This window comes from Astatotilapia calliptera, chromosome 5, assembly GCF_964374335.1.
Source record: "Astatotilapia calliptera chromosome 5, fAstCal68.1, whole genome shotgun sequence".
Classification (NCBI taxonomy): Eukaryota; Metazoa; Chordata; class Actinopteri; order Cichliformes; family Cichlidae; genus Astatotilapia; species Astatotilapia calliptera.
In genome coordinates, this window is record NC_137426.1 from 17,978,852 (window position 1) to 18,006,611 (window position 27,760).

The following is a 27,760-nucleotide window of genomic DNA, read 5'->3' on the forward strand; positions in this document are numbered from 1 at the left end:
CGTTAAATCACTGTAATGTAATACAACATAATTGTCATGATTATTAAATGTATCTGTCTGTAGCTACATATGCATATTTATATTGTTAAAATACATTCACAAATGTATCATGATTTCACAAATATCTGTCCGTTATTTGAAAGATTGAACTGTTGAATTCAAATGTAATGCTATGGAAAAGTATATAACATGATCCCTATAAGTATTGTTATCGTTGTTTGTTAGGGCGTTCGTGGCTCAAGAGTTGGCAGTTCGCCTTGTGATCAGAAGATTGCCGGTTCGCGCCCCGGCTCGGACACTCTCCGTTGTTGTGTCCGTGGTCAAGACTCTTCACCTACCGCCTACTAGTGATGGCCAAAGGGGCTGATGGTGCAATATGGCAGCCTCGCCTCTGTCCCAGGGCATGCAATCAATTATTACTTAAACCAACTGTTAACTGTATATTTCTGTACATTTACGTATTATGATTCATATTTCCACATTCAGTGACCTTGTTTATAAGTAATTTCATTGTTTGATCGCGTAAAAATGTTCCTAATTTGATGTCTAAAAGCACTTGGAAAAGGCAGAATCCCATGTCAAATTAGCGCAACAAACTCTATTTTCATTACTGAAAATAACCGTATTTTTATGGGACAGTTCTGTTATTTTACGGTCGTATTTTTGGCGCCCCAGCTGCCGGAATATTACCGTTTTTTTTAAGATGTTTTTTATTCCTATTTATAGATGGTTTCATTGTTTAATCACATTAACATGTTCCTGATTTAATGTTTAGCGGCACTTGAAAAAGGCGAGATCCCATGTCAAATTAGCGCAACTAATTGTATTTTCATTACTGGAAATAACCATATTTTTATGGGACAGTTATTTTCTGTTCTTTCACGGTCGTATTTTGGCGCCCCAGCTGCCGGAATATTACCGTTGTTTTAGGATGTTTTTTTTAACAGTGTGTGTCTTGGCAGGAAAAGGAGCTGAAATGGTCAAACAGTAGCTAAGACAGCAGGCAATTAATTCCGCATTTAAGTGATCTGTCTGTGCACGGATTATCTGCACACACTCCTTGAAATGGGTTGTGGGTTGCCAGGTTGTTCTGACAGATGGGTTGAAATTGTATTCAGTGCATGGACTGCGTGTGTGTGTGGACTGTCTTTTAATAGACAACTTGAAAACTTGGGTACCATTATGATGGTACTAATGCATCCAGATTATTCAAAATGAAGTTTGTACCACATGCTAACATTAGCATCATAATAAATGTGATAAAAGATGCACTCAACTTTCTGGGGTGGTTTATCTGCAAATGTTTTCTGTCATGCAATTAATCCTCTTGGTTGGGCTTTCTATATATTATCATTTCTGTTTAATTTTTTAAATCCCACTGTTGCATATAGCCAAAATGTGTTCACCCATTAAGGAGCACTTCATCAGTGAGTGCTGTTATTTTTGTTTTTGTTTTTTAGTATGTGTGTAACATCCTGAAATAGTTCTAGCATTGGATTACCAGGATTTTAGCAAATATGTTAATTTCAGCGAGAGCCAATGCCAACACAACAGAATAAAACAGTCCTGACTTAAATAAAACGCCATCAACTTAGTAACTTAGTCAACAGAAAGCTTACAAACCGACACCTCAACCCCTCATCAACCAAGAACAGGGCCCTATTTCAGGAAGCCGGTTTAGAAAACTTAGAGTGAAAAACGATACTCAGGGTTGAGTAACCCCGAACTGTCCAACTCGGAATATTCGGTTTCAGAAAGGCTGATAACAATTAGTTCAATCAACGCGGAGTTGCTTTAACCCCAAGTGAAGCGCGCGCACGAGGATACATAAAGCCCTGATAAGCGGAGCACAGAGTAAGCGAGTCACCATGGAGACGGAGGGAAAGAAGGCGCGGTCAATGTATTTTACAGCACTTGAGGCCGAAATTCTGATGGCAGCATATGCCGATAACATGCATATTTTGCAGAAAAAAAAGTAACACAGCCTCAGCTGCAAAAGAAAGGGAGCATGCATGGCAAAACAAAGCCGACAGAGTCAATGCGTGAGTGTTAATATAAACATTGATCTAGGGATTTCCACCCATTTAACACGTTATTTTATCATATGTTATTTTATTTGTTATTTTATACATTTTATGTTGTGATGTGATGTGAGCGCAGGTGCAACCCAACAGGCCCCAAACGTTCCTGGCAGCAAGTAAAAATGAAATATAAAAATATAGTCCAAACAGGTAAGGTGTAATTGTATTATGAGCCATAGTGCTTGGTCTGTTTGTCCCATGTAAATCAATTGCAGTTAGAGGCTACATTAATTTTCTTTCTGTAAGCACTTATTGAAATTATCTGAGCACATTACAAGTACATATTTGCTTACTCTGTATGCTCAAATGTGGCCCGTTATAGCCAACAGAAAAAAAGCGGAGGCCCGAAAAACAGGTGGGGGTCCACAGAGGCTGAGCAGTTGGCCCTCAGCCAAAACAGTGGGCGCCCTGTGGCTGAAGGCATCTCTGCGGGGACATCCTCTGAGTCAATAACCCCGCAAGACACAAGTGCCTACATAAATTCAAAATAATACATGATGTGCATACATCCTTTCTTCACAGTCACCTTTGCAGTGCTGCTCATTCATTTGATAAACTCTTTACCATAATGGATTATTTTGTAGTGAAGTTATTTTCCTACTGATTTTGCCTTCCCTCAGTCTTGGTTGTCTTTGAGAGCATAATGACAATGAAGTGTAAGCTGAGTGCTATATGTTTGTTAATTGCCATTTGGTCCCTTGTAAGTTATAAGTGACCTGTATAAACCTCATATTCTATCAGTTGATGGTGGTGGTGTACTGCATCTGGTGCAGCCTCCTGTTGAGCCAGACCAACATGCAGTTGTGAGTACTCTTAATACTCCACAGATTATATGAGTTTACAGTAGAACAGCAATGTTGTTTATTTCTTTACTACAGGAAAATAATGAAGAAACATTGACAGCTGTTACAGAGGAGGAAGCAACAGAGACACTTTATGAGGTTTACATCTTTTAATACGTTGTGTACAGGAAACACAGGCGACCAATAAAGCCAGTTGAACAGAAAATCTGTTTATTCGTCTTTCAACATGTTGAGGTGATGGGTCAAAAGAAATGATTGTGACATATGGTGTCTCTGACTGCTCTTCCATCTTGTATGTCCGTGGGAGGGTCAGGATGTTCATGGTTTGGATCACTGCTGATGTTTGGTTCAGAAGGACAGTGTTCTCCTCTAATTGTGGCAATGTTGTGAAGAATCACACATGCCACAATAATGTCACATGCCCTTTCTGGGGTGACCCTGAGTCTTTGCAGGCACTGGAACCGGGCCTTAAGCATTCCGATAGTCATTTCAATTCTGGCTCTTGTCCTGCAATTAGCCAGATTATATCGCTGCTGTGGGCCCGGTTCAGGGTCAGGGTAAGGGGTAAGCAAATAGGGTAAACATGGATACCCCCTATCACCAAGCAAGTAGCCAGTGAACTCTCCTAAGACAGAAGGATACACTTCAGTTCAAATGTCCCTGAAGCAATTGGTCTTTATATATTTTAAAGTATTCTCAACTCACCATGTCCAAATTTTGTGCTCAGTGTACATTCACGGAATATTTGTGAGTCATGGACAGAGCCTGGCCACTTGGCTTCCACATTTGTGATAATGTTGGCAGCATCATATATGATCTTCACAGTGCAGAGAACACAAATTAGCATCCATTACTATAATGAAATAATTTGTTAGTTTGAAATGCTACAGGGAACTATGTACCTGTACATTAATGCTGTGGAAAGACTTCCTGTTCACATAGTCTCCTTCATTTACTGAAGGAGCAATGATTGGAATGTGAGTGCCATCTGTACAGCCAATCACGCCTGGGAACCGTGAAAATAAATGTAAAATTTAAGTAGTAGTCCAAGTATCACCACATCATAAATTAAGTTTTGGTCATCCTGATACCTGCAATTTTGTGGAATCCCTCTTTGATAAATCTTGTGGGTCTATGACCGGGGAACACCACAAACGAGTGCAGGAGACGTTTCAGTGCAACTGTAACATTCCTGACCGACAGACGGTAGCCTTGGAAACGTGCTCAGCGTCACCAATATTATACAGAAAGCTCCCGTTTGCAAAGAAACGGAGTGCGGTACAAAGAATATGTAATGGACTGAGCGCATGTCCGCGATGTGTCACATGCGTAATATATGGCCTGAGGATGTTATTCAAATAACTTATTGATTGTGCTGAGAAACGGTAACGTTCGCACAGGAAATCATCAGGTAATGATAAAATGTCCAAACGCGCTCTGATCACTCTCTCCCGGCGGAGAGCTCTACGGAGTATTTGGGCTTCAAGATCTACTGGCTCTTCAAGGAAGTGGCACGCCATGTCTGACACTTCCTACTGTCAGGTTTCCGACAAAGAGGCGGGGACAGTCAGGGTTAGTTGTAGTAAACCTGCTAGGGGGCAGGTTAGCTTCACGGAGTGTGTCGTCATAGTGACTCACTCAGGCTTCAGCTGAACTCGCTTTGTGAAACCGAAAAACCAGAGTTTTCGTTAACTCAGGGTATACTTAGTCAGACTTTGCACTAAACCGGCTTCCTGAAATAGGGCCCAGGACAAAACAGTGAATAACACAGAAAATTACAGCTCTCCCCTAAAAACATCCCCTGGCCACTGTAATAGAGAGAAACAAAGGCTAATTCTATCAGATCTTAGACGCCATAAAGAAACCTAAGAAAACAAGAAAGCAGCCACCGCCGCCAACAACAACAACAACATCAACCCTGAAGTGTATAGCTTTGGTCAACTTATATAGGCCCTGGAGATTATCCATTGGCTTCAGGGCCCTGTTTCAGGAAGCCGGTTTAGTGCAAAGTCTGACTAAGTATACCCTGAGTTAACGAAAACTCTGGTTTTTCGGTTTCACAAAGCGAGTTCAGCTGAAGCCTGAGTGAGTCACTATGACGACACACGCTGTGAAGCTAACCTGCCCCCTAGCAGGTTTACTACAACTAACCCTGACTGTCTCCGCCCCTTTGTCGGAAACCTGACAGTAGGAAGTGTCAGACATGGCGTGTCCCTTCCTTGAAGAGCCAGTAGATGTTGAAGCCCAAATTCTCTGCAGGGCTCTCCGCCGGGAGAGAGTGATTAGAGCGCGTTTGGACATTTTATCATTTCCTGATGATTTTCTGTGCGAACGTTACCGTTTCTCAGCACAATCTATAAGTTATTTGGATAACATCCTCAGGCCATATATTACGCATGTGACACATCGCGGACATGCTCTCAGTTCATTACATATTATTTGTATTGCACTTCGTTTTTTTGCAAACGGGAGCTTTCTGTATAATATTGGTGACGCTGAGCACGTTTCCAAGGCTACCGTCTGTCGGGCAGTCAGGAATGTTACAGTTGCACTGAAACGTCTCCTGTACTCGTTTGTGGTGTTCCCCGGTCATAGACCCACAAGATTCATCAAAGAGGGATGCCACAAAATTGCAGGTATCAGGATGACCAAAACTTAATTTATGATGTGGTGATACTTGGACTACTACTTAAATTTTACATTTATTTTCACGGTTCCCAGGCGTGATTGGCTGTACAGATGGCACTCACATTCCAATCATTGCTCCTTCAGTAAATGAAGGAGACTATGTGAACAGGAAGTCTTTCCACAGCATTAATGTACAGGTACATAGTTCCCTGTAGCATTTCAAACTAACAAATTATTTCATCATAGTAATGGATGCTAATTTGTGTTCTCTGCACTGTGAAGATCATATATGATGCTGCCAACATTATCACAAATGTGGAAGCCAAGTGGCCAGGCTCTGTCCATGACTCACAAATATTCCGTGAATGTACACTGAGCACAAAATTTGGACATGGTGAGTTGAGAATACTTTAAAATATATAAAGACCAATTGCTTCAGGGACATTTGAACTGAAGTGTATCCTTCTGTCTTAGGAGAGTTCACTGGCTACTTGCTTGGTGATAGGGGGTATCCATGTTTACCCTATTTGCTTACCCCTTACCCTGACCCTGAACCGGGCCCACAGCAGCGATATAATCTGGCTAATTGCAGGACAAGAGCCAGAATTGAAATGACTATCGGAATGCTTAAGGCCCGGTTCCAGTGCCTGCAAAGACTCAGGGTCACCCCAGAAAGGGCATGTGACATTATTGTGGCATGTGTGATTCTTCACAACATTGCCACAATTAGAGGAGAACACTGTCCTTCTGAACCAAACATCAGCAGTGATCCAAACCATGAACATCCTGACCCTCCCACGGACATACAAGATGGAAGCGCAGTCAGAGACACCATATGTCACAATCATTTCTTTTGACCCATCACCTCAACATGTTGAAAGACGAATAAACAGATTTTTTGTTCAACTGGCTTTATTGGTCACCTGTGTTTCCTGTACACAAAGTATTAAAAGATGTAAACCTCATAAAGTGTCTCTGTTGCTTCCTCCTCTGTAACAGCTGTCAATGTTTCTTCATTATTTTCCTGTAGTAAAGAAATAAACAACATTGCTGTTCTACTGTAAACTCATATAATCTGTGGAGTATTACTCACAACTGCATGTTGGTCTGGCTCAACAGGAGGCTGCACCAGATGCAGTACACCACCACCATCAACTGATAGAATATGAGGTTTATACAGGTCACTTATAACTTACAAGGGACCAAATGGCAATTAACAAACATACCAATCACCTTACACTTCATTGTCATTATGCTCTCAAAGACAACCAAGACTGAGGGAAGGCAAAATCAGTAGGAAAATAACTTCACTACAAAATAATCCATTATGGTAAAGAGTTTATCAAATGAATGAGTAGCACTGCAAAGGTGACTGTGAAGAAAGGATGTATGCACATCATGTATTATTTTGGATTTACCCCCTATGTAGGCACTTGTGTCTTGCGGGGTTATTGACTCAGAGGATGTCCCCGCAGAGATGCCTTCGGCCACAGGGCGCCCACTGTTTTGGCTGAGGGCCAACTGCTCAGCCTCTGTGAGTGGTGGTGGTGGAGGACCCCCACCTGTTTTTCGGGCCTCCGCTTTTTTTCTGTTGGCTATAACGGGTCACATTTGAGCATACAGAGTAAGCAAATATGTACTTGTAATGTGCTCAGATAATTTCAATAAGTGCTTACAGAAAGGAAATTAATGTAGCCTCTAACTGCAATTGATTTACATCGGACAAACAGACCAAGCACTATGGCTCATAATACAATTACACCTTACCTGTTTGGACTATATTTTTATATTTCATTTTTACTTGCTGCCAGGAACGTTTGGGGCCTGTTGGGTTGCACCTGCGCTCACATCACATCACAAAATAAAATGTATAAAATAACAAATAAAATAACATATGATAAAATAACGTGTTAAATGGGTGGAAATCCCTGGATCAATGTTTATATTAACACTCACGCATTGACTCTGTCGGCTATGTTTTGCCATGCATGCTCCCTTTCTTTCGCAGCTGTGGCTGTGTTACTTTTTTCCGCGGAATTTGCGTGTTATCGGCATATGCTGCCATCAGAATTTCGGCCTCAAGCGCTGTAAAATACATTGACCACGCCTTCTTTCCCTCCGTCTCCATGGTGACTCGCTTAATCTGTGCTCCGCTTATCAGGGCTTTATGTATCCTCGTGCGCGCGCTTCACTTGGGGTTAAAGCAACTCCGCGTTGACTGAACTAATTGTTATCAGCCTTTCTGAAACCGAATATTCCGAGTTGGACAGTTCGGGGTTACTCAACCCTGCGTATCGTTTTTCACTCTGAGTTTTCTAAACCGGCTTCCTGAAACAGGGCCCAGGTCTCAGACTTTAGCCAATGACATGAAAAGCAGGATGATCAGGAGCCAGTATTAGGGAAGTAGGAAAGTAGGGTAGAATCTAAAGGTTTAGGACCAGGAAGCAACATAGTAAACATTAACCTCCTGTATACTCTTTGTGTTCTTTTAAGTGAATGTAACAACTTGCTAAACATCAGCACATTGTTCTGTGGTCACGAAGAGTCTAATTACCAATTTAAGAGGAGCCTTTGTGAGTCTGCAGTGCTATTTTGAGCTAAATGCTAAGATTAGCATGTGAACCTTGTCACAAGGACAATGCCTTGATATTTAGCAGGTACAGATGCACTCACTGACTACTCCATTAGATACACCAGTGTAATCAGCAAATCACATGGCAGCAACTCCATTATGTCATGGTGACATTCTCCAGACAACTTGCTGAAGTTCAAACAGAGCATCAGAATGGGGGAAAAAGTGATCTAAGAGAATCCAAACATTGTATGTTTATTGTTAACAGATGGGCTGATCCCAGTATTTCAGAACAGAACATTACAGTAACTACCAATGACACTTAATACAACCGATGTATGCAGAAGAGCATTTCTAAATGCAAAAACCCCTGAAACCTTGAAGCAGATGGGCTAGAGCAGCAGAAGACCATACTGGTTGCCACTCTTGTCAGCTAAGAACAAGAAACTGAGGCTAGGATTGGACAGTAGAAAATTGGAAAAATGCCACCTGATATTATGAGTATCAGTCTCTACTGCAACAATCAGATGGCAGGGTCAGGATTTGGTGTGTACAACTCAAGTTGATGTAACATGGAGATGTTTTCTTCACACATTTTGGCCCCTTTTACCGTTGTTTTAACACCGCAATCTGAGTATAATTCCTGACAACAGTGTAGCTATCTTCTGATGAATGCTTCCAGCAGGATAATGGACCATGTCAAGGTTCAAATAATCTCAAACTGGTTTCTTGACCATGACATTGAATTCACTGTACTCAAACGACCTCCACACTCCACCATCTTTGGGATGTGTTGGAACAGGAAACTCCAATCATAGATGTACAGCCGACAGATCTGCAGCAACTGTGTGATTCTCTCATCACACCATGGACCAAAATCTCTGAGAAACTTTTCCAGCACCTTGTTGAATCTGTGCCATGGAGCATTAAGGCAGTTCTGAAAGAAAAAAGGATGTCCAACCCGGTACAAGCACAAAGTAACAAAGTGTGATGTTAGTGCATCTATGTTATCTTCAGCATTTTAGTTTCTTCTGTAAGTTTGATAAATCAGTGAATAAACAAATCATTTTGACTCTAGCAGGTGGAGTTTTAGAACAACGAACACACACAGCAGGTTAAATGCAGGTGCCACAACCTTTAGCACTTCATCACCTCTGTGGGGAGGGTTTTCAAATTCATGTGAAAAATTTAACATTTACTTCCCTGGGTGTTGACATTTCTGCCTTTCAGGGCTCAATTTCTGCCTAACACTTACACTGGCTGAGATCTGTTTCTTCTTAATTTGACATTTCTGTTTAATTTCTGCTCCAACTAGTCAGATTTCTCCATTTAATTGTAAGATTACTTCCTGTTACAGCTTGCTGTGACTGTGTTCTGGGTATGTGCTGGGATGAGAACACAGGGGAAAAAATGATTTGACAAGCGTGTTTGTTACTCCCCTCGAGTCGTAATAAAGCTCAACTTGTTCCTTGTGTTTTAACTGACATTTATTTCGGACAGGAGGATTCTTCGACATGCCTTAACTTGTAATGATGTCCAACCACAGCCGATACAATGCCGTCAGAACTAAAAAGAAATACAAACTTAAATGAATATTCTTAATAAAGCCCCTAAGCATTATATATGACGAAACATTCCAACAAAACAATCAATAAAATACACATTACACCTCACACTGCGGTAATTGCACTAGAATATCACGCAACACTAGCATATTTACATACAACGAAAATAAACAAAAGAAAACATTTACCTCATTGGCCTCACTCAAAGGGAATAAAACTTTAATCCTTACATCGTGGGGAGGTCCAAAAAAGGCACTCTTTTATTTATCTTACTATTTACTATCTTACTGTGGACGTGCAAACCTCGTGGCTCGTCTCAATTAGCTTGCTGAGTGTGCCAGCCAAAAATACCCTCTTAGCAACAACAGACGGAACTATAGAAAAGGTTCCTATCTAATTGCACAATTAGTAAAAATAACACATTTAAACATATAAATCCAATGAACAAAACATGAATTACTATTGATTTATTTCTTAATATTTCAACTACTAATTGTTTCAACCTTACATATCTAATAAAATGAACTTAAATGCGAGAGTTGCCTATGACGGCAGCTACACTCCCACCAAATCACTTGTGATTTCCACCTATGAACTTATGAAATGTAAACTAATCTGCTTCTAATAGCGTCACAGTCTTGTGTATAGGTCTGTCAAGTAGAACTGGTTTACTCAGTCTCTTTCCATGGTCATCTAACAATGAGTCACTCATTAACAGTTGTACTTTGCGTATACATCCATCTTCACTCGGGTGTATGGCAACAACTTTGGCCAACTTCCAGTCGTTTCTTGATGCTTGGTCATCTTGTACGATCACTATGTCATTGATCTTTGCATTTCTGTTTGTTTTGTGCCACTTTTGTCTTTGTTGTAGGCTCAACAAGTACTCTTTCTTCCATCTGTGCCAAAAGTCATTGGCCAAGTACTGGACTCTACGCCATCTTTTGCGAAGATACAAATCTTCCTTTACAAAGTCTCCTGGTGGTGGCAGTATTACTGACGACTTCATGGTCAACAGAAGATTAGGTGTAAGTGGCTGAGGTCCAGTAGGATCGTTGAGTAAATGTGGGGTGATAGGTCTGCTGTTAACTATCGCCATCACTTCATAAAGATAGGTTCTTAGAGATGAACTGTCTAATGATCTGGATGACTGATCCAGAATGGTTGTCAATACACTTCGGATCGTACGAATTTGCCTTTCCCAGGCTCCACCCATATGACTGGCAGAGGGAGGATTCATCACAAACTCACAGCCTAGCTGTTTCAAACTTTCCTGATCCATTTCCTTTACTGCTTCCAGAAACTCACGTCTGGCTCCAACAAAATTGGTGCCTTGATCTGATTGCAACTGACGTACATTCCCACGCAAAGCGATGAAAGAACGCAGTGAGTTTAGAAAAGCGTCGGTTGACATATCATCAAGCAGCTCTATGTGCACCGCACGAGAGCATAGACAGGTAAACAGAAGCCCGTAACGCTTCAGTTCTTTTCTTCCTTCTTTAATGTAGAATGGGCCGAAACAATCCATCCCACAATACGTGAAGGGAGGGGTGGTCTCCATTCTCTCACTTGGTAGGTTTGCCATCTTTTGCTCTTCTCCTCGACGTCTGAATTTCCTGCACTTAATACAGTTGTAGATAAAGGATGATACTGCTTGACTGCATCCTAGTATCCATATTCCGTTCGATCTCAGCTCATTTATCGTCATGCCCCGTCCTTGATGTTTCACCCGCTGATGATAGTGATCAATCAGTAACTTTGCGATATGGCAAGTCTTTGGTAAGATGACCGGGTGCTTGACGTGTGGCTGCAATGTAGAACGCTCTAATCTACCTCCCACTCTAAGAACACCCTTCTCATCCAGGAAGGGATCGAGTCGATAGAGTCTATTTGTTCTGTCCTTGGGTAGATCCTTTCGCGTTTGAAGTGCCTTGATTTCCTTGCAGAAGATTGATCTTTGTACAATGGATATGACTTTAAGCTCGGCTTCTGTCCTTTCTTCAAGGTTAGTGGCTTTATTGCTTCTCCTTTCCAAGCCCTTAAACTCTTTCACAAATCTGAGAAGTCTTGCCATAGCTTTGACCAACCTTGACCAACTGGAGAATTTCAGAAAACGTTCTGCCAAAGAATTTGTTTCTGTAGTTGTATGGAGTACAACAACTTTGCGTACTTCTGGATCCTCTGCATCAAGTTTCCCCACCGTGACTTCTTCGTGGGGAAGTTTCTCTTGCCAAAGAAAACTTGGACCACTAAACCAGTTGGAGGTAATGAGGTCTTTGGCCTTCAGTCCACGCGAGGCATGATCTGCTGGATTGAGATCTGATACCACAAACTTCCATTGCATCGGTTGAGTGCTTTCCTTAATACGCTGAATGCGATTTGCAACGAAAACATGGAAACGTCTCGCATCGTTGTTGATATATCCCAAGACAACTTGAGAATCTGTCCAGAAGAATTCTTGAGCATCTTCTAGCTCCAACTCTGCTTTGAGCATGTCACTAATCCGCACTGCTACAACTGCTGCAGACAGCTCCAATCGTGGCACCGTAGTAACCTTCGTGGGTGCTACTCTGGACTTGGCAAAGACAAGAGCGCAGTGGACTTGTCCTGCTTCACTGACAGCTCTCAGGTACGTACAAACACCATACCCTGAAACACTTGCGTCTGAGAAATGGTGAAGCTCGTACTTCTGAACTGTTTGAAAATCTTTTGGCACGTAACATCTGTCAATTTTGACATCTGCTAGATTTTTTAGATCCAACAACCAGGACTCCCACCGTGACTTCAGATCGCTTGTGAGTGGTTCGTCCCAATCTGCTTTCTTTCGACACATTTGCTGTAGTATCTGCTTCCCAAGTAGAACAAAAGGTGCCACAAAGCCAAGTGGATCGTAAATAGAGGCTACTGTGGACAACACTCCTCTTCTGGAAAGTGGCTGCTCGTTCACAACTACTCGAAACTGGAAATAATCCGAGTCGATGCACCATTTGACACCTAGGGCTCTTTCAATTTGTTGCTCGCCCAGTGACAAGTCCTTTCTTACTGTTTCTGCACAATCTTCTTCCGGTAGCGAATTAAGCACTTGCTTACTGTTTGAAACAAACTTGTGAAGTCGCAAGCCTCCTGTGCTGCAAAGTTCCTTTGCTTCCTTCACCAAACGAATTGCCTCTTCTTCTGAGTGGAAACTGATAAGACCATCGTCCACATAAAAATTTCGCTCAATGAATCTTATGGTAGCTTCACTGAACTTGCCTTGACCTTGTGCAGCAATATACTTGAGACCAAAGTTCGCACAGGCAGGGGAAGAAGCAGCTCCAAACAAGTGTACGCGCATGCGATAGACAGATGGAGTAGAGTTGAAGTCTCCATTGTCCCACCACAAGAAGCGAAAGTAATTTTGATCTTCTTCTCTGACTCTGAATTGATGAAACATGCGCTCAATGTCGCACATCACTGCAACTGGACCTTTTCGAAATCGGCACAGGACCCCCACTAGAGAGTTGGTTAACTCTGGCCCTGTAAGCAGGTAGTCGTTCAAGGACACCCCTCCGTACTTTGCTGAACAATCAAACACCACTCTTATTTTGCCAGGCTTTTGAGGATGATACACTCCATGGTGTGGAATGTACCAGGCAGGGCCTTTGTCCAGGTCTACAGAGGGAACTCTTTCTGCATCACCACGCTCTATAGTCTCTCTCATGAACTCTGTGTAGTCTTTGTGGTATTGCTTGTCCTTCTCAAATCTTCTCTTCAAATTTTTGAGTCTGTGTTCTGCACAGCTCCGGTTGTTTGCCAGACTTGGTCTGTCTTCCTTAAATGGCAAAGGTAACTCACAGTGTCCATCTGCTTTCATCTTCACTCCTTCTTCCATTATGGAGATGAACCTTAAATCTTCTTGTGAGAAGTGTGAATCTTCCACCTTTCTTTCATTGAAGTCGGACTCGAGCACTTTAATTACATCTGCAGATGTGACCACCTCTTTGACTTGTGTGCGACAGACGTATTGCACTTCTTTGACCAACTGCTCAGCTGACTGATTGGGTGTCACTTCCTTGACAATGATCTTGTGGCTACATCCTATGGCATCCCCATAGTCAACACATGGATTAGCTCCTCCAACTATTGTCCAGCCAAGGTCTGTTCTTTGGGCAAAAGGTTCATTATCTTTTCCCGCCACAACTTCTCTGGGTACCAACACTTGTGAACAATTGTAACCAATGAGCAGGCCTACGTCACATTCAATCAGTGGAGCGATTTCTTCAGCCAGGTGCTCTAAGTGTGGCCACGCTCTTGCTGTCCTTTGTGTGGGAATATGACTCAAATTCGCAGGAATAAACTCTCTTGTGTATGTCACAGGAAGAGGAATTCTCCTTGAAGAAGAGAAACCTCTGACCTGTAACCCAGACAGCCTTTGACTTGGTACTAAAGTGTCTTTAGAAGACATTGTCGAGAGCTTTAACTGCACACATTCCTTCTCTGCATCCAGAGCATCTGCCTTTTCCTTCAAGACGAATGTCGTGTCACTTTGGCTATCAAGAAGAGCATAGAGAAGAATCTCATGTTCAGGATTGCTTGTTGTGGATAACCAAACTGGAATGATTGTAGATGTGAGATTACTTCTGTCACTTTGAATCACACGGTTTGATATTGCTTCACTTGGTGCTTCCTTGGGTTTGGTTTCTCTACTCTCTTTATTGCCTTCCATCTCTTTCATTTGTGGTTCCTTGTCACTTTCCTTTTCTTTCCTTTTCTTTGAGGTTTTGTCTCGTTCCTCATGCAAACATGTCGGGTGTTTCCCTTTACATGTGTCACACATCTTTCTCCTTTCACATTTCTTTGATTGGTGTCCAAAGCCTAGACATCCAAAGCACAGTCCCTTAGTTTGCACAAATTTGACTCTTTCACTCAAGACCTTGTCCATAAACTTCCTACATGTGTGAATGCTATGATTTGAGTTTTCACAAAACACACATTTTTTTGTGTTGGACGTCTCTTCTGCAGCACTCACTAGCACCTTTGCTCCAACACTTCTTGTCTTGAAAGATTTCATTTTCTCTGAGTCACCTGCTTTGAGTGCATGAAGCGATGTTACTGGATTGCACGCAATCTTGGCTTCTCTCGCAATGAAGTCAACAAAGTGGCTAAATGTTGGAAAGGAACCATCTTGTTCTTCAATTTCAATGACCTTTCGATTCCATCTTGCTGACAACCAATCAGGTAGCTTGCTTAGCATTCTCTGATTCTCATTGCAGTCATTCAAAACTTCAAGACCTTTAACCTGAAGCATGGCCGCTTCACATCCTCTGAGAAAATCTGAAAATTCTCGAAGTTCAATGCTATCCTTGTTCCCAATCCTTGGCCATGATGTCAACTTATCTCTGAAAGCTTTGGTGATTACAAATGAACTTCCATATCTTTCCTCCAAAATGTTCCATGCTGAGTAATAAGCACGCTCTGTTCCCAACAGAAAATAACTCTCAACAGCCTTTCTCGCCGGTCCTCCAACATACTTGTGAAGATAGTAAATCTTTTCATTCACTGGGATGTTCTTTCTGTCTATCAGCATTTGAAACGACATTTTCCAATCCTTGTACTTGAGAGGATCTCCGTTGAAGACTGTAGGTTCTGGTACTGGTAGGCGACTTATGTGAATGGACTCAGCTAGAGCTTGGGCCAATGTTGTGGTACTATCTTCCTGTTTGCTTTCTCTTGGTTGTGACCTTAAGTTGGCTTGTGGCATATCAAACGGCTCTGCATTTGCATTAAGTTGCGAACGTGCAAACTGATTCATCGGTTTAGCTGTGACATTTCTCCGTTTGCTCCTTTCGTGCAGAAGGTCTGATATTTCTTCATCTGAGCTTCCTTCGTCATTGTACACTTTCAAACGTGCTTTAGCAGCATTCATTCTCTTTACTGTTTCTAGCCTTTCAAGCTCTCTTCGCTTTTGCTCTAAGGCCTTCTGTTTCTCAGCATTCTCTGCTTCAAGGATTTCAAGTGCCTTTCTTTCACTTTCCAATTCCTCCATAATCTTCAGAGTTGCTTCAGTAGCCGCAAGCTCTGCAGCTGCTTCTTGCCTCTTTACAGACAACTTACTTGAGCTTCTTGATTGCCTGCTATTCGAACCTTTGGATCTTTGAGAGGCGGCAGAATTGAATGCTGATCCTATATCACTCCAGTGAACCAATCTCTCAGAAAGTTCTTCGTCTTCTTCTGCTGCTAATTTTTCTTGAGCTAGCTTTATCATCTTTTGAGAAACCGCATCACAGGTGTCCACTCTGCGGCGAGTGTCTGCATCAGGAGTTTCATGATTGCGCAGTTCATCATAAACTTGTTTCACTTCTGCCGAGGTATGTTCAACTCGGCCGATAAGCTCTTTAAGTTTTGCACTAACAGGTTCTTCAAGTGCCTTTTTGCCTTGTTTTGCAACAACTTTCCACATTTCATAACTGACTTTGAAGCGAGCTTGAAGCTTGTTCACCTTTTCATCATGTAGTGCTTGGCCCCTTTCAGTGAACTTCTTAACTCTTTGACTTTTCCTCAAACTTCCTTCTTTAGTAGCTTTACTTGTGCATGGTTCTGGCAAACTTTCTTGCTCTTCAAAAGCTTCTTGCTGCTCCACAGCTTCAGTGTCACAGCCTTCTTGCTCCATGTCACAGACAGTCAAAGGTATTGTACTACACTCAAGTCACCTAGGTCAACTTAAATACGTGAATAGTCACCTTATGAAGCACCTAGGACCTTAAATTGCTTTACTTTAAAGAGTCAACTTAAACATATGTCACAAACTCTTAAACCAAAATAGTAAATTGCTCTTCACTTGTAGTAAAACAGAAAATAACCTTCAATGTCAAACAAAATACTATAATGTGACCTTTAAATATCTAATGCAGTCTTAAAATAAGCAAACCCTTATAATCAACTTAAACGTACCTTAATTACAGTTACTTAGCATAAACAACAATAACATGAGCTTAAACTTTTACTCCAAACCACCACACTTCACTTTCATTGCTTGACAGAGTCCCTTTAAGATGAGCTAAAGAAATCTACTCTCCACATTTAACTTGTATAAACGTGTTACTTCTTTGTAGCTTAACCAAGCTGCACCACTGGACTCTGGTTGCTTTATGAGATGTCTGTGTGTGTGTTTGAGCGTCTTTGATGCTTGACAGAGACGCGAGCTTAATCACGTGACCCGGCGCGCTGTCGGCTCGGCTCGGCTCCGCTCCCACTCGGCTCAGCTCCGCTCCCGCTCGGCTCCGCTGCGGCAGACCTCTTTCTCCTTCTCTCTCCTCCAGCACGAAGCAGGCTGAGTTCTGACTGTTACTCCCCTCGAGTCGTAATAAAGCTCAACTTGTTCCTTGTGTTTTAACTGACATTTATTTCGGACAGGAGGATTCTTCGACATGCCTTAACTTGTAATGATGTCCAACCACAGCCGATACAATGCCGTCAGAACTAAAAAGAAATACAAACTTAAATGAATATTCTTAATAAAGCCCCTAAGCATTATATATGACGAAACATTCCAACAAAACAATCAATAAAATACACATTACACCTCACACTGCGGTAATTGCACTAGAATATCACGCAACACTAGCATATTTACATACAACGAAAATAAACAAAAGAAAACATTTACCTCATTGGCCTCACTCAAAGGGAATAAAACTTTAATCCTTACATCGTGGGGAGGTCCAAAAAAGGCACTCTTTTATTTATCTTACTATTTACTATCTTACTGTGGACGTGCAAACCTCGTGGCTCGTCTCAATTAGCTTGCTGAGTGTGCCAGCCAAAAATACCCTCTTAGCAACAACAGACGGAACTATAGAAAAGGTTCCTATCTAATTGCACAATTAGTAAAAATAACACATTTAAACATATAAATCCAATGAACAAAACATGAATTACTATTGATTTATTTCTTAATATTTCAACTACTAATTGTTTCAACCTTACATATCTAATAAAATGAACTTAAATGCGAGAGTTGCCTATGACGGCAGCTACAGTGTTCATTTAGGCTAAGAGCTCAAGAGGAAGCTAAAAATTCACGGTTTATACTTAAATTGAACTTAAAATCTGCCTGTCTTCCATTTTTCCCCTTTTCTCCTCCATGTGCCCGGCCAGGATATACACCATCCACACCTTACTTAAGATTATGAGAATGTTTTCTCAGTTTCAAAGATTGGGTTTTCCACTCCTGTTCAATGCTTTATTTACTGAGTGAAGGCTTAAATTTAGGGATTAGGCAGACACCCACTGATTCATTTCACAGCGTGGTGAAGCTCAGGTGAGTATTCTTCCCGGTTTAATGTTGGGTTGAGACAGAGTGCCTGTCTGATCACATAAATCATCAGAGATGATGCAGCGGCAGCTCGGCACAAATGACACTTTTTATGCCCTTCATCCAGATCTCTGTTTCTGACCTGCTGTGCCGGCACACCTGTGAGCACACATGATGTGAAAGGCGCACACATATGCTCAGATACAAATAGAGAAAAAAGTCATGAGGGCTATTTCAAGGCTGGCTGACGTTTTAATATCAGGTTCATATCTGCTGTAGGCTCTTTGTGGTGAATTTCCTTGTTACTTAAGTAAGAACGGGTTTCAGTCTTGGCACAGGATTCATATTTAATGTTGTTTCTGAAGGTTATGATATGGACAAGTTGACTCTCCCTTCAGACACTGTAGGAGGAGCATTGGCTATGTCTTCATATGTGTAGAGACAAAGAGTTCGCAGTGTTTGCGGCACCATTCAAGAGAAAATGTATTTCTGTTCAGTTGCTAAATTGCTAAATTATCTTTGACTGCATTTAGTTTTTATAATCACCTCTTGCTGTGGTAATTCTTACTGGTCATCAAAAATGTATGTGACTACTAATGTAAACTAAAGACTTCTTACTCCTGCAAATTCAAACTGAAAGCATCAGATGATAAAATACAACAGGTTTTTATTGCTAAGCAGCCATGAGAAATGCAAGGTACCAACAGGGACTGTTGTAAGCTGAGCTGAACTCAGTTTTGCTTAGTTGTATCTCTTTGTAAGTTTCTCATGTGGCCCTGTGGGAAAATGAACTGCCTAACCATGCTGGAGCATCAAAAATAAGACATTTGCAACATATTTTGACTGGAGCAAGAAGGTCGGGCCCTACAGGCACCATGAAATAAAGCACAGGTCATTTTCATCTCTTTTTACCTAGATTTTGGGGAAAGACAGGTTTTGTATTAAAATAGAGGAACCTCATTGTCATTACTGCTCTGATAAGCAAGTGGTCAAGTTTATAGGATAGTGGAATGGAAACCATAGGCTGTTTTCAGCCTTTGATGATGACTAGGCCATCACTTATCACCTCAGCAAATTCATATCACTTAACTGGATGCCTCAACTGCAGCATTAAGCATTAAATAGCAGGTGTCTGTGCACTCATAGAGCTTAGTAACCAATCTCGTTAGCATTAGCCGATAACTTAGCACTTTATATTCCAGCTGCTATGTCTATTTTTTTAAATATTATAAGAATGTAGTATATATGATGAGCTCCTCTTTCCTCTGGGAGGACAATCTCATAGATTTGCAAAATGGACATCTGAGAAATGACTATGTTCAACTGTTCTATCAATCTAACTACAGAATAATGACAGAAAATTGTCATGGTAGATTATACAACAACCGCCAAGTGGGGTGAAGCACCCACACCCCCTTACTCTCACATATATATCGACACTTATAATTTAATACAGCATACACCTACAAAAAGCTCCCCACACACTGTGTCACTGCCACAATGTTCCTGTTTGAAAAGCCATCATTGTTCTGTTTTGTCGAGGGCTATGGTGAGCAGCTTCATGTGTGTGTACATGTGGTTTTTTTTGTTGTTTTTTTTCACCACCCACATTGTCGTGACAATGCTTGGAGCATGGAGTTTAAATTTAGAGAGAGACAGAGAGACACACACACACAGAGAAAGAGGACATTGCCAATTCACCTGCTGGCACTGAACAGGAAGAGTGACAAACAAAAAGTTCCAGGTTATCAAAGCCAGCACACTGGACATTTAGTAAATGATGCAGCAAATACTACGTCACCTGTTAGAGGGGAAATATGGCAATAATGTGTGCCAGAAAAAATGTTGTGTTCAACCAGTTAAAGATGTGTCATCAAGGCTATACTTCGTGCAGATCTGCTCATTATTTCAAAGTGTTGACTTGTGTTGATTAGCGTTATTAGCGTTATGCTCAATCTCACTCCTCACAGCAACTTTGCACAACATGACAAATCCACCTGCCTGCCCAGCAAAAAAAGAAAAACAAGAAAAAAGACAGACATAACAGAATTAGTCTTGTTAAGTAGCTTAACTAGCTCATTAAAGTAGTTAAGCATTTGGCAGCTAAATCGATACTTCCTTCTGGAGCTGGTGGACAGGTAAACAGGGATAAAAGATGATTATTCTACTCATATTCATTGCATTCATCCCCCAAAACAAGACTCCAAATAAAGCCGTTTTGTTTTATGTCTTGCGAGTGTTTGTTAGGAGCCAAACAAACAAAACAATTACAGAAATTTTAATTCTCTCCTTTATGAATGAGTGCGAACTGCTGCTCGGCAGAATTATGGATGTTCTGGTTGCTATGCTTCTGAAATGTTGAGGAAAAAAGTACTTTTGCGGCACAAATTTTGTAATTTTTGCTAAATGTGAATAGAGTGACATAATGGTGGTGCAATATGGTGCAATCTAAAAATTGGCTGGAGGAAGATGATTACGCTATCAGCAGGGGGAACTGGAGCGGCTATTAGCGATGCCTGATGACATCTCTTTAAACGCAGCATACCCTACCCCCGTGGACTGATTGGGGAGGCGGGGTGGCTTTCTTTCAGAGAAATTTGTTAGAGGCGTAGAGTTTTATAGGACTCATACTTCCAAGGACAAATGATGATCCCCTTTAAAGCATAAAATTCCCTATCATCAGTTTTATCTAGGAACTGTCAAGAAAGATAGCAGGTGCAGTAAATCTTTCAGTAGATGTAGATGAAAACTACAAAATAAAGATATATTTATTGTATAAATCATGGATGGAAAGGTGGGGAAACAGGTAGGGAGGGAATATCATCCAGTCCTGAAGGCGATCCTCTCACAGGGAGTATTTGAAATATTTAACAGTTTGTCTTTGCACAACAGATAAGTTGATTTTTGCATTCTTCACACTCCACCAGACTGACCTTCTGGCTTTTGAGCACATACATAGATGCCAGGTAAAGTGATGGCAGGGCAGAGGTCCTGATGTCATCTAATTCTATGCTACAGAAACGAACCAGTGCGATGTATGGCTTTTCGGGACCTGATCAAGTAAGGAGAGGTTGACTAGTTTGTTTAAGCTTTTCCAATGAAAATATAATGTCACAAAAAAAGAAAATAAGACAAACTGTCTTGACTTAAACTCAACTTTGAATTAGTCAGTATTCACACCTCTGCATGCTAACTAAACCCACTAAAATAGCAGAGTTTGTTTTTATGACAAAAAGTGGTTTAAATGGGTGTTTAAAATCCCATAATCACGTTTCACTTCAAAATGAGTATCAAAACAGCCGCACAGCTTGGTCAACACTGAGCTGACTCATTGCACCTGGAACTTCACACAACTGCATTTGTGTGCAGCTACACAAAAACATTAACCAAATGTAAATGGACACCATTCATTAATTTGCACTGCCAGCTTTGCATCTTATTTCACTTTTTGTTGTCCAGAAGCATTTAAAAACAAGCAATCAAGCAAAAATGGTTTTGCTGCTCAGTCAAACAATATACTGTTAAGTAAAAGATACTAATATACACCAGGACCACTGATACTGGTACTAAAAGAAAATATGGTGATTAAAGCCTGGGTAATTTAATGCACTGCTGCACAACAGAGGTACCAATCCTACAGGGGTATTGGCAGTTTTCCAGCCCTTTAACTGGCCTGTTCATTTTCTAGTCAATTTCCCCTTTGTGTTTTCTAGGTATGACACTGAAACCTGTAGAAATGTAAACCATTCCCATGTCAGCAGACCCACCAGAGGGGTCTTCAAATTACTGCTTATTGAGACAGTTAAATATAAACAGCTTCAAAGGCTGAATGTCTTGTAAACAAGTTTTCAAGGCAAGCAAGGTTTGCACAAAATGTGAAATCAAAATGAGGTAACTGAAAAATGTTATTAAAAAAGTGTTTGTTGTGCACTGCACAACCCTGAGGTGCTTTGACGATTCCTCTGTAAGCAAAAGGCTCAACATAACGCTTTGTCTCATATTACTGGTCAGTGAATCTTGTCGTCCCACGTGTTTTTATGTTTCTGTAAGTTACTTTGGTGAGTTGAATCTCAAGTTTTTTGCAGCTAAAGAATTTAAATCTTCACATTAAAAAGCAAAACCAGAGAAAAACACAAGTTAGAATATGTCCTTTCAGAACTTTCAACCCCTGAAAGGGCAGCCATTCCTTTAGAACCTTGGTGGGAGTTCTGCTCCCTGCTTCTCCAGGGTAATTTGAATAAAACATTTAGCAGAGACAGGGAAGAAATGACTTTCATACTGTGCCGTTAAAGACTGGTGTGCCATAAAGAAAAGCAACAGCTGCAGTACTCTTGATTCTAGGATTCTGCCTTCTTTAGCGACGTGATATTCATAATAATTTTAGTGCAATGCCCTTATTTAAGCCATACTGGCTTCAGAGTACTTCCAATGGGAGGAACCCGGGTTGCTTCTATACCGCTGAGCACTGGACAGGACTGAAAATACACCCTTGGGTGTTGTGCTTACTTATTTTGCTATCCTAAAAGTTTTCCCCACAATCTAAGTTTGCAGGAGCTCAGATAGCGTCTTTGTTTTAGTTAATGTGCCAGCTGTCTGTAGAAAGCAATTTGCATGGCTAAGCAGTCTGTCCTCTACGTGCCACAGCTAAGTGAACTGCCTGATTACTCCTTGAGGCTACAGATACATTTCAGGATGGCAAGGCAATGAAGGTGAAACGCTGCAGTGAAAAAACTTTGCCTCTACCTGAAACGAGTCTTCCCTGAGTTTGATTTCTATTTTTGTATTTCTAATGCAAACTTTAAAAAACATACTGCAGGCATAAAGTAGATAAACTGATTACGTTGTATATATATACTGCTCTTTGGTCTTTTGTAATTTACTGTTGATATTAATATATTTTTTCTACTGATCCATGACTAAGCCTGCAATGAAGTATACTGCTGGTTCTAGCTTAACTCCTCCATTTACCTGGGGTTATGATGACTCAGTTGGCAAATAAGCCAAAGGGGTCATTATGACCCTATGACAGAAAAAGTAATATCTCTCCTTTTGTGGCATTTAGATTTTTCTTAATATTATAAAATGTTGTAACTCAAAGACATGTGCAGCAGCTGACTGTAGTAACACTGTGTAGCCCCTTTTTAACTCTCAGGCTGTACAGCAGAGAGTGTAAGTGGAAGCCAAAGATGACAAGAGGCATACGAGAAGGCATTAGCAGTGAAAGGGAAGAGTGAGAAAGAGGATGAAAAGAAACTGAGAAAGGGCCTGTTTCTAGTGGATTAATTAGCTGAACTGGTGAAAGGTGGAAGTAACAAGCATTGGGGTTAATAGAGATTAGGCTGACAGAGGAAGTTACCATTTATCATCACAAGTTAATTGAAATACTACACACTCATGGACACAGCTGCAAAGAGGCACGAGCATTATGACGCTGCTTATATTCAGATGGCATTTGTTTCTATTCAGACTTCAAGGACTTCAGGATTCTTCAGTGATAAAACCAAATTTAGGCTAAAACACAACATAGTCTAAGTTAATCAGCCTCTCCAGCTTGTTTGCAGCAAAAACATAGAATGCTTTTATCAAAAATGAAGCCGTTTTTGTGTTTACAATGCCGAAGACAAATGATTTATCCATTTCTGCAGTTTTCCTTATTTTATTCGATCTGGCAGTGCTTCTGGGTGGGAAGACTGAAGGAGTAAACCCTGCCAGTTTATAAGGTGCCTGTTCAGAGTGGTGTGGGAGTGTAATGATCCGACTACAGGACTGAGGGAGGTTGTGGTTGGAGGCTACGAGTCATATACAACTACATAACTTACTACAGCTTTGTGTCATACTATATTTGCTAAGCCACTTTTTAGTGAGTCAATAAAACACAGAGACAGACTACTAGAGCCAAGCAGAAGACAGGAATACCACCCTCATAGTCATATCACTTAAGCAACACATCTAGTTACTGAAGATGCTCTAAAATCTGTAGATCACAAATAGATCAGTGGACATGAAACCATGGTTTTACTTGTGTGGTTGAAGTCACAAATAGCTGCCGTTACAAAAGGAATTGGTTCCCACGTTCTTGTTTATAGATGACTGTCACTGCACACTGGCTCTGTGTAATTCAAATTATATTCAGGTAAAACAGTGTAGACCAGGTTGTTCCGATCCATTGTGCAAAGACACACAAGACTCTCTTAAATGAATTAACAATGTATAGTGATAGACAGGCAGCATGTCTGTTTGTCATCATTTAAACTAAGGCTCAGAGCCATAGACTTCCAAGGGCTATTCTGCTCTGGATACTGTGCAAGCATACAGTCATTTAATGTGGTTTTCCTCTGTCACTGCTCTGCATAATAACTTGTCACACAATGGAAATATCAAGGACCTCTGCTTCTTTTTGCCTCAGTGCAACTCATTAGTTATAAAGTACCCAGGATTGTAGTGTGTGTGTCTGTGAGTGTGTGTCAAAGACATATGTAGAAAAAGTCATTATCATATTGCTTGTGTCTCTCCTTCCTTCTCCTGGATTTTTAAAAAAACAGATTTAAAACAAAGACATTATTTCTATGTCCAGATTCTAGGCTTGAGCTATAATCAGTCAAGTTTGGGACATGGAATCAGACAGAGTGCACGTACACAGCGATAAAAAAGATTTTTATAAATTCTAAACAACCAAAGTGAAGCTGAATTTAAGCTACTGATATACTGACATGATAGGATCACACAGCAGAATCGTTGGCTGTACCTCCATGATGTAAATCTTCCCTTCCGCCGCATCCCAAAGGTGATCTGTTGAATTACGATCTGGTCATTTGAATACAGTGGATTCACTGTCATCTTAAAGTGAAATTACACTTTGTGACATGTGCATTATTCTATTATCCAATCCCAATCATCATAGATGGGCACACTGTAATCATAAAGGGGTGGACATGGTCAGGAACAACACTCAAATACATGGTGCTGTTTAAATGATTCTCACTTGATCCCCAACCACGTTATACCACCACCACCACCACTGCCCTGAACTGTTCATGTGAGGCAGGATGAATCCATACTTTCATGTTGTTTAAACCAAATTTTGACCGTACCATTTGAATGTAATGTTGTTTTCCAATCTTTTACTGTCCAGCTTTGGTGAGCCTATATGAATTCTAGTCTTATTTTCTTAGTGGACAAGTGTGGCACCTGGTGTGGTCTTCTTCTTCACCCATCTGCTTCAAGTTTCAATCTGTGCCCCATTCAAATTCATTTCAAGCACCTTTTTTTTTATCCCTCATTCTGATGCTCAGTTTAAACTTCAGCAGGTCATCTTGACCATTTCTAGAGGTCTAAATGTATTGAGTTGTTGTGATTGTCTAATTACATATGATCCTTAATGAGCAGCTAAAGAGGTGTACCTAACAAAGTGGGCAGAGTACCTTTCAAGCTCCATGTATTGTGAATATAAATGAAAAAACAAAACAAAACATGAAAACAGTTCAAGCATAAATCTGAAATGGTGCTCAGAGACCTGTTGTTCCAAGGTGGCAGCATAGCAAACGCTTTTTATTACCCGATCATTCACTTTAAACTTGAACTTTAGAAAGCTTAAAATTCACACTGGCAGACCTGGGGGATCTGAATGGCCTTGCAAGGCAAGATTGGTCAGAAGATTGATTATAATCTCCAGACCAGGCAAGGCCTGGTTTCAAATGAATACTAAAAGAGTTTAGCAGGCAGAGCCATGAGGCCAAGACTGTCACGGACCCGGCTCTGGGGACTCGGGGTCCGTGGGCAGTGGGGACTGTGACTATTATTGTTGTTGTTGTTGTTGTTGTTATTGTTATTATTATTATTATTATTTGGTGTGTTGTCTGCACTGCCCCTATGCACATCTGTATGTAGGCAGGTATGTGTGTGTGTGTGTTTTGCCTTTCTGCTGTGGCCAAGTTACAGGCACCTTCAGCCCTGGGGGCGTGGTCTAACTTGAGGGCTGGCCACACCCGAAGTCCTGGCCGCACACCTGCTCCTCATCTGGGCTCGTCGGGGGAGCTATTTAGATGAGCGATGGAGCTTCCACCGACGCTGGATTATTGCGTTTGACTACACGGCAGTCTTCAAACAAGTCAAGTGTGAGTGTATGCCTGCTGGGATAAGTGTTAACGGCTGCCTCTATTGTTTTCCCCTCAGGAGGAGTGTGGGACGAGAAGGAGCAGTGAGCACGGGGAGTGCAGGGACACTGGGGCAGAGAGCACTACACGGGGACTTTTGGGAAGAAGACACTACACGGGAGTCTGGGAAACTGGGGATTTATTGTTGTTTACTTCACCACCTTGTAAATAAACACTGTTGCACTGAAGAGTCCGGCGTTTGGGTCCTATTTCCCCATCTCCCCACGGTCTGCCAGCCAGACCGTGACAAAGACTGATGTGAAAACCATGACTCAGCTCTAATTGTTAGAATATTGTTATGCTAAAGGCCCCAGAAGGATCAAAGATGCAATTGTTTGATAGGTAATAGGGTTAACTGTCTTACATCATACAGTAACCACGTACTAACATTTACAGGGTATTAGTTTATGGATTCAGTTTTCTTAATAGAACAAAAAGAAAAAAAGAAAAAAGAAATAAACAAAAAGTAGAAAACCAATAAAAATAAATAAAAATAAATACTGAGGATCCAGACTACTATCCAGTGTTTTCCAACGACTCTCAGTGCACAGCTCATGTATTCTCATTACTAAAGACTCTCCAGTCACGCTGTGTTAAATGAACTTCAGTTATTCAGATATCTGTGCTCACCTATGCACAAATAACAGCAGACTCAAGGGAATACAGCTGCAACATTTGAACCATACAATATTTTGCTCTCTGATTTTACAGATTCATTTGGAGCTCGGTATCTGAATCTGAAGTTCTCCCACACGAGCCTTATCTTACCACTTAAATCAACATCTCTTCACACCTCAATTTCCATTTCCTTCACCGTCCATCCCGCTCTCTTGTCCTCCTGTCGGTTCTCCTGTTTCGTGTGTCTGTTTCTGTTTGTGCTGAGCTCGTTTAGCCACGACATGGCTGAGTGTAGCAGCCCTAGGGGCAGTCATGTGCCATGGCGCTCACTCGGACGTCGCAGAAACGTGTTGCAGAGATTTCCATTCAGAGACAAACTGTTTCTGTAAACCTCACCCACACGTACATATGATTATTCTTTTTTGTTGCCTTTCCATCATCTTTCTTCCTTCATCTCCTTGTATGTCTGTCTTTCTGTCACAGTTTTCTTTTTTAACGCCTCAGTCCTCTACTCTGATCCTTTGGGAAATAAAAGCATGCACTGGCAATTATTTTGTCCTCCATTCACTTCCAATCATGCTCTACACTCCTGTGTTAACAACACCTAGTGACATCACAGGCTGAGGGTCAAGCCTGATTCTCCTCAGTTCATTCTAGATCTGCCACATTCATCTCTCTTTCCTAAAAGCAGAAATACAATCGTTCTCTTTCCATATTTACCAGCTAGAAGACTAGAAAACACATCAAAATGCTAAATAATCTGTGTTCTCTGTGATTTAGAAGCCAGTGGCCCCAGCAAGTAATTTTCTCCTTCTCGTTTTCTCATCCTAGCATCTGTTTCCTTGGAGCTCACTTATGGAAAATCATCATGTCATAACAAAACCGTGAATTATATTTCTCACACGCTGAAGCAAATTAATTGCACTTTCATTTCTAAAAATACAGATTTGTCAAAAATCACACTTCTGTGTGTTATTACTGAAAATACATGAACATTTGGGGGAAACTGACTCTAGACACCTGCGATGGTTTCATGTCTTTATTTTC

At 41.1% G+C, this 27,760-nt stretch overlaps 2 protein-coding genes and 3 long non-coding RNA genes across 6 annotated transcripts in view; 1 reads left to right on the forward strand and 4 right to left on the reverse strand.

Annotated features, from left to right (window-relative positions):
- syn2b (synapsin IIb) overlaps positions 1-27,760 on the reverse strand; it is a 99,142-nt gene that overhangs the window by 47,092 nt on the left and 24,290 nt on the right. The gene's annotated exons all lie outside the window — the stretch shown is intronic.
- Positions 2,771-3,988, reverse strand: LOC145428901 (uncharacterized). Its single transcript, XR_013909237.1, has 3 exons — positions 3,787-3,988; positions 3,590-3,701; positions 2,771-3,509 (listed from the first exon to the last, which is right to left on the reverse strand). It is a non-coding gene; the product is annotated as an uncharacterized LOC145428901 (long non-coding RNA).
- Positions 5,166-6,423, forward strand: LOC145428900 (uncharacterized). Its single transcript, XR_013909236.1, has 3 exons — positions 5,166-5,709; positions 5,795-5,906; positions 5,987-6,423. It is a non-coding gene; the product is annotated as an uncharacterized LOC145428900 (long non-coding RNA).
- On the reverse strand, positions 9,554-16,545 carry LOC113036966 (uncharacterized). Of its 2 annotated transcripts, none has more exons than XM_080301788.1 (2): positions 9,838-16,545; positions 9,554-9,607 (listed from the first exon to the last, which is right to left on the reverse strand). In XM_080301788.1, the coding sequence occupies exon 1, from the start codon at positions 16,296-16,298 to the stop codon at positions 10,260-10,262; it is 6,039 nt and encodes a 2,012-aa protein (XP_080157914.1). In that variant the 5' UTR covers positions 16,299-16,545; the 3' UTR covers positions 9,554-9,607; positions 9,838-10,259. The 2 variants fall into 2 exon arrangements, with proteins under 2 accessions (XP_080157914.1, XP_026049398.2); XM_026193613.2 differs by having other exon boundaries at positions 9,554-9,650.
- Positions 17,011-17,910, reverse strand: LOC145428902 (uncharacterized). Its single transcript, XR_013909238.1, has 2 exons — positions 17,295-17,910; positions 17,011-17,107 (listed from the first exon to the last, which is right to left on the reverse strand). It is a non-coding gene; the product is annotated as an uncharacterized LOC145428902 (long non-coding RNA).